This window comes from Monoraphidium neglectum, assembly GCF_000611645.1.
Source record: "Monoraphidium neglectum strain SAG 48.87 unplaced genomic scaffold scaffold03295, whole genome shotgun sequence".
In the NCBI taxonomy this organism is placed as follows: domain Eukaryota; kingdom Viridiplantae; phylum Chlorophyta; class Chlorophyceae; order Sphaeropleales; family Selenastraceae; genus Monoraphidium; species Monoraphidium neglectum.
This window is the reverse complement of record NW_014010333.1, coordinates 1-6,737: the sequence shown is the minus strand read 5'-3', so window position 1 is coordinate 6,737 and position 6,737 is coordinate 1. Positions and strand designations below refer to the sequence as shown.

The 6,737-nt window shown below is 67.4% G+C and overlaps 3 protein-coding genes across 3 annotated transcripts; 2 read left to right on the top strand and 1 right to left on the bottom strand.

Annotated features, from left to right (window-relative positions):
• Positions 1 to 102: 102 nt before the first annotated feature.
• Positions 103 to 1,380, top strand: MNEG_12541 (hypothetical protein; the record flags this gene model as incomplete). Its single annotated transcript, XM_014038989.1, has 1 exon — positions 103 to 1,380. One exon carries the CDS (start codon positions 103 to 105, stop codon positions 1,378 to 1,380), a length of 1,278 nt encoding a protein of 425 aa, XP_013894443.1.
• Positions 1,381 to 3,198: 1,818 nt separating this feature from the next.
• Positions 3,199 to 4,938, top strand: MNEG_12540 (hypothetical protein; the record flags this gene model as incomplete). The annotated part of the gene is made up of 2 exons (XM_014038988.1): positions 3,199 to 3,918; positions 4,261 to 4,938. The coding sequence occupies 2 exons, from the start codon at positions 3,199 to 3,201 to the stop codon at positions 4,936 to 4,938; spliced, it is 1,398 nt and encodes a 465-aa protein (XP_013894442.1).
• Positions 4,939 to 5,420: 482 nt separating this feature from the next.
• On the bottom strand, positions 5,421 to 6,687 carry MNEG_12539 (hypothetical protein; the record flags this gene model as incomplete). Its single annotated transcript, XM_014038987.1, has 4 exons — positions 5,421 to 5,478; positions 5,805 to 5,925; positions 6,174 to 6,219; positions 6,613 to 6,687. 4 exons carry the CDS (start codon positions 6,685 to 6,687, stop codon positions 5,421 to 5,423), a joined length of 300 nt encoding a protein of 99 aa, XP_013894441.1.
• Positions 6,688 to 6,737: the final 50 nt, after the last annotated feature.

Here is a 6,737-nt window from a genome sequence, read left to right as displayed (position 1 = left end):
CCGCCGGCAGAGCCGCCACAGGAGGGGTGGTTCTACGAAATCCCTCCGAGGGAGAGCGTGCGCAGCGGCGGCGACGGCGGCCTGCCCTTCTGCTGCCCCACGATGCCGCCCCTGCGCAACCACGCCGGCGCCGCGGCCGCCGACAGCCCGGCCGACCGCGGCCTCGGCCACGACGCCAGCACCACTGGCGGCGCTTTCGGAGCCGCCGACGCTGCCGCAGCCGTGGACGCGGGCGGCGTCGCGCACCCGTGGCCGGGTGCGCGAGGCTCGCTGGGCGCCGGCAGCCGCGAGTGGCTGAGGGGCGTGGCCGAGTGCAGCAGTTCCCTGCTGCACCGCATGGGGCCGGGCGGCGCCGCGGCGCCGCTGGCCGCGCGGCTGCGGCTGTCGCCGGGGCACCAGGAGCTGCTGTGGCACCTGCAGCAGCAGCAGCAGGAGCAGGAGCAGGTCGCCTGGGCCGACCTGCATTCCCCCGCATCGCCGCAGCCCGCGCCGCCGCACTGCGGCGCGCAGGACTGCGGCGCCACCGCTTCTAGGCCGCCGCGGCGCGCAGCATCGCCGGTCGCGGCGCCGCGGCCGGCCGGCGGGGCTCGGAGGCATGAGGCGCTCCGGCACAGAATGGCGCAGCTGGCCACGGCCCTCGTCGCGTCCGCTTCGGCCACTGACGCGTCGGGCCTGCCGCTGCTGCGGCGCGAAGAGGTTTGCTGCAACGGCGGCGGCGGCGGCGCGGCGGGCCCGTGGGTCTCAGCGCCTCGCCACGCTGCACCAGCGCAGCTGGCGGCCGGCGGCCAGGAGCGTCGGCTGCACATGGGTGCGCTCGCCCAGGACGTGCGGCAGCAGCAGCAGTGGGGGAGGCAGGACGAGCTCCTGATGCGTCACTACCACTACCAGCAGCACGCGCGCCAGCAGCTGCTGGCCGCCGCGGCGGTGCCTGCCAACTCCGCGGCGGCGGCAGCCGCAGCCGCGCGGCATGATGGGTACCGTTCCGCCCATCGTTTTGCGCCCGCAGCAATCGTGCAAGCCGCGAACAGCGGCGCTGGAGGTAGCCCTGTGCAGGTCAGGGGGGCAGCTTACTGCCCTCAGCAGCAGCAGCAGCAGCAGCAGCAGCAGCAGCAGCAGCAGCAGCAGCAGCAGGCAGCCCCACGAAGGGTCGTTCTGCTCGTGCGCTCGACCAGCCCTGCCATCGCCGCCGCCGCATCGGCGGCCGATCAGCGGGCCCGCGGCTTCGCTGCTGCGCCGTCCTCGGCCCGCGCTGCCAACCCGCGCCAGGCCCTCTACGCCGCGCCGGCGGGCCTGGCGCTCGGCGGGTGCCACGCGCTGACTCAGCACCAATCGGATCCCGAGGGGCAGCCGCGCTCGGCCAAGCGGCGGCGGCGGCTCTGACGTGGCTCTCATGCAGGCGGGCTCGCGCTCAGGGCATCAGAGGGCGCTCATACTGTAGGATGGCAGTCGCTAGTCTTGCTTTCTCGCTGGCCGCATGTGCCACCTTTGCTTTGCAAGCCGCAGCGGCCGCCGCTGCGCAGTTGCAATGACAATTTGCAGCCATTTTCTAATGCCACCTGCAAGGCTCCTGCTGCGGATCTGAAGTGCTGCACCCGAGAATGTGCAGACATCAGGCCCCAAGAGCCTCCACGGCGGCCCGCAGGTGCTCCGGCGGAGCACCTGCATGCAAGGAAGCCCCAGCTTTTGTGGATGGACGCCTGCACCTAGCTGACTCTGCCCACTTTGGGGGTGTTTGCAAACCAACCGCGGATCCCCGCGCCACCTCACCCCACCCCATACACGCACGAAAGATCACCACCAAGCTGTCCCCTGGGCCATGCATACACATTGCTGGCTTACCTCGAGGCGCCGTCACAACTGCATACACTTGGCTGCCCGCTTTCTGCATGCGCCACCGCTCGGCGCCCTGCGCCGCCGGAGTTTGAAAACCCAGATCCCGAGCCTCACGGGTGCATGTTTGCCGACCAAACTGTTGCCTCCTCAGCTGTCAGCACAATTGGGGTCATCTTTCCTGTCTGTGCTCCCCATGCATCCCTTGATGTGGTGGCTGCTCACACACAAGAACGGGCCCCCTGCTGGCCCGCACAAATGCTGTCCGCTCCTGCCGGCCCGCTGCGCCAGCCGGCACCCCCTTCTGCCTCAATTGTGGAGCTCCCTGAAATGGGCTGCTCCCCGCTGTTTTCACCAGGAGGATTTGCAAGCGTTGTTTCACGTTGCTCTGTGTGCAGTAGCCCCACAACACCTCTTCGCATCCGTACATACTGAAATTCCGGCCTGCGGGTGGCCACCCACCTGCCCGCACCACAGTCCAGGTCAGGCAAGGTAGCTTGTTGCCATGATGTGCAGCATGTCTTGATGCATGACGGGCGCCTGCCCCGGCACCCAGCAGCACGGCCGGCCAGTTTGCACACTGCTTTGCTTTCCGTGCACCGGTATGTTGTGGGTCATGGTTGTCCTGGTTCCTGACGGGCCAACGCGGCGCGCGGTCCACGGCGCCACAAAAGCGCGGTTGTATGTGCAGCAACGCGTGCTTCAGGGCCGCTGCCAGTTGAACGTTGATCAAAGCAGTAGAGCAGCGCGCCTCTTGGGCCTTACCTGGATTTGGGTTGCATTCTTGGATCCTTATGGTACACGATACACATCTGAGTATGTTATGCAAGTAGGTACATATTACGTAACCATCGGACCATTTCTTGTTGATGGTACTGGCAGCCATCATAAAAGACTTCGAGACTTGGTAGAAGGTCTCTAATATCATCCAAGTTTATGCTAGAGCAACGCAAGACACGAACACGCCGCGTTGATCGCGAGGGGCACGCACTCCGCTCAGTCACCGCAGTGTGTGCACGCAAGGTGGTGAGTTCATGAGTAGGATACTCGCGCAAAATCGGACGTCGAGATTTTAGTGACATCTTAAGCATTCATCCGCTTCATCGCCCTCCTTCACGTTCACTAACCCGCGTGCAGTGGGTATAACTCGCTGGTCCGGGCTGCTGATAAACAGAGCTCTTGCATACATGTACCGTAACGCGGAGTGTTGACTGGTTTAGCACCCACAGTCACCTAGGCTATCGGCGCACAACCGGCGGCAGCAGCAGCGGCAGCGGCGGCGTCACCGGCTTCGGCGTCACTCGCTATGACAGTGGCATTCTATTGATGCCAAGTCAGCAGGAGACAACCGCTCCCGTGCCAAAAATTATGCCTTCACGGCGCATTGCTCGCAGCGCTTCGCTCTGCGCCACGCGCCTCGGCCGCACCGCGATCGTCATGGTGGCAGCGGCGGCGCTCCTGGCACAGCTGCAGCCGGCCAGCGCCGAGGGCGCCCTGCCTCCGTGGCTCGCGCCGCTGCTGCACCCGCTCAGCTTCCTGCGGCCCGGCGGCAGCAGCGCGGCAGCGGCGCCGCGGGCCGCGGCCGTCCCCACCACGTCAAGTCCAGAGCTTGACCAGCGGCCGCCGCCAGCCCCCTCGGCAGTCGAGCTTGACCGCCCCGCCGCCGCCACCGCCCTCGCCGTCGGCTCCGCGGCCGGCTGGCGGGCCTTCGACCTCTCCACCGGCGCGCAGCTGCCCGCGGCCCGCGTGCCGAGCGGCAAGCGAGCGTGGAGCGCCGGCAACGTGCGCGTTGGGCCCGGCGGCGCGGAGCTCTTGCTGGCCACGTTTTTTGGGGACCCCTTCTCTACCCGCAACTTCAAAGGCGCCATCGAGGCGCTCCGCACGTCGGGCTCCGGCAACCTCCGCCGCTTCAGCAAGCTGCACCCGAATTTCGACCTGCGGCGGCCCGCTGACCTGGCGTGGGTCGATGCCGCGGTGCCGTCCGCGCTCGGCGGCGGCGGCGGCGGCGTGCGGCGGCAGCTGATAGTGGCGGCAGTCGGGAACGACGCGCTGCCGGCGTACGACGCGGAGACGGGGCGGCTGCTGTATGTTCTGGCGCGCGGCGACAACACGACAGCCAGCATGCAGGCAGGTCTATGGCGGACGTCACCGTCGGCGTCGCCTTGAAATGGCGCCCCCCGTGTGCCGTTGGTGCAGGGTGTGAATCCACTCATTAGCACCCAGCATCGCCAGCAGAGCCCAGAGGACCGAGCTGCAGCGCTGCAGGCAGCCGCATGAGCGCACTGGACCCCAGGACACCCCGCAGGCCGTCGCCTGACAATGAACGCCCACCCTTGGTTGCACCTCCCCAACCTCCTTGCCTAACTCCTGTCTGCCGCCTCCTTGGTGTCCTCGGCCCGCTGCTCCCGCCCCTCTCACTTCCTACCGCAGGGCCCCATCAGCCTCGCGCTGGACCGCGCGGGCCGCATCCTCTATGTCGCCACCCAGGGTTCCTGGTGCAGCGACAGCAGCATCTCCTTCCCGCCCCACCTCAGATCTGCGCTGCTCGCGGTGCCGCTGAGCAGCGGGCGGCCCGAGCTCGTCGCCACAATCCCATCGGGCGCGGCCGGCCGCTTCCGGGGGCTCGCGTGGGTGCCCGCGCGTGCGCTCACGCCGCCGGCCGCGGCAAAGGGCGCGCTCGCCGCGGCCGGCGCGAACGCGTCTGCGTCATCGGCGGCGGCGCCGCCGGCGCCCCGCAATGCGTCGGCGGTAGGCACCAAGGCGGCGGCCGTGGCGGCGGACAACGAGCTGCTCGTGGTTTCGGATTCTGTGGGGAAGCTTCGCTGGTACTCCCCCGCCACCGGCGCCCTGCTCAAGACGGCGGACGCGGCTGCCGGCGTCCCCGGGGCCAAGGCGGGCGCCCCGGCGGCGCTGTCGTTTGGGCAGCTGCGGGCGCGCGGCGGGTTCATATACGTGGCAGCCTCGGAGGCGGCCGGCGGGAAGCGCGGCTACGTGCTGCGCTTTACAGCGGCGGGCGCGCCGGCGGGGCGGGACGGCAAGGGCACATCGCCGGTCTGGATTGGGCCGGTGGAGGGGATGAAGCAAGTAAATGGCTTGGCCATCCTTTAGGGACTGCAGCAGTGACGCGGCTTGTAGCAGCGGCTGTCTGCCGAGGCGGCGTTGCAGGCAGGGGCGGCTGAGAGAGTCGTCAAGTTGCCACACTCGATTATGACTGCCTGACTTGTTGGTGGCGTATCTAGGTTTGACTTTTGCATGCATTTCTTGAAGTGCCCAGGGTGACCGTGTGCGTTAAAACAGAGCTCTCAAATCTTCTCAGGTTTCTGCAGGGAGGTGTTGGCTGGTAATCAGGCCTTGCCTGGGATTCCGGCCTTGCCTGTTTGATGCGTCTGCCTTGGCCTGGAGTCGTCACTTTTTCTTGGCTTTGGGACGCCGCCCTGTTGGCACACCCCAGCGCAGCCAGCACGGGCAGGAACCTCGATCCGCACCCTGTAAATCACATTACAACCGAGCCGGCCGCAGCAGCCTCAATTCAGCGCCGCAGGCCTGGTGGTTTGACTTGATAAGTGGGAAGCTTCCTGCCAGCTTCCTTCTCAGTTCTTGTTGCCGTAGACGCTCTTAAACCGCCGCACAGCCTCCAGGATGTTCTCCCTGCAGATGGGGTTTTGGATGATGTCCCCCGTGTAAGGGTTGCAGGGATAGGGCGCGCAAGCTGACGCGGGCATCCGACGCTGGGCGCGGGGACCGCAAAACAGGTGCAGGACTGGCGGCGTCCATGGGGTTGCTGCGTTGTCGCAGGAGCAAGACGACCCGCCACACAGCAGGCGTGCGACCTAGGCGCCGCAGCAGGCCGTCCCTCGTTCCTGCCCATGATCCCCCCCCCAAAGGGCGGGCCGCGGAACCCACACTCCGCGGCGCAGCAGGCCATGCCGCCCGAACCACCCCCACTCCCCCCAAAGCGGTGGGCCGGGCCGCACCTGCTGCCGAACGCGCTGGCGCGCACAAAGCCCTCGCCGGCGGGGCCAAAGCCGCTGCCGGGGGTGGTGACGATGTTACACTTCTCGAGGATCTCGGCAAACACGTCCCAGCTGGGCTTGCCTGTAGAGGGTTCCAAGGGAGGGGCCGCGGGGTGGGCGGGGCAAAAAGGCTGGGTTGGCGGCAAAGGGGACGTGGGGAGGGCCAGGGAGCAAGGGGGCGACCGCTCGGTGGCTGGGAGGTGGGGGGGCGGCAAGGGGTGGCACTGCTCCAACGGGTTGGGGTGCAGGGGCGTATGGATGCACAGTCAAGTGGGGGCAAGCATAGGGCAGCCACGGCCGGGCCCGTGCACACGCAGCGGCCTCGCTCACCCGGGAAGCCAACCCAGACGTAGGGCGCATCCTCGCCGCCGAAAACCTGCGGTGATGTCATGGCGCCGTCATGTTGTTATCATGGTGACGTCAGGGTGACGTCACGACGCTTTGCACGCGCGCGTGGTAACAACTGACGAACGCTGCGGCAATTGGCAGACCCCGAGCGCTCGCTCGCATATGATCCCGCATGGCGGCAGCCCGCAATCCATGGACTCATCACGACTCATCTTGAAGGACGCACGCCCCCACAGGCGTTCACAGCGGACCCTCCTCACAAAAGCAAGGCAACCCCAAACGCAAGGAGACACCATGGCCCCTGCCCAGCCCCAAACCCCAGAACAGCCAACGCCTCAGATAGCTCCAAGCCTGGGATCGCCCCACGACTGAGAGATCGCCCCACGCCTGAGAGATGGCTCCACGCCTGGGATCGCCCCACCTGGAAGCCCATCTCCTGGAAGGTGTTCTTGAGGATTGTGGCGTTCTCCTTGTAGAACTCAACCAGGGCGTTCATCTCCTTGAGGCCCTCCGGCTGTGGGGGTGTGCGGGGTGGGGGAGGGAGGG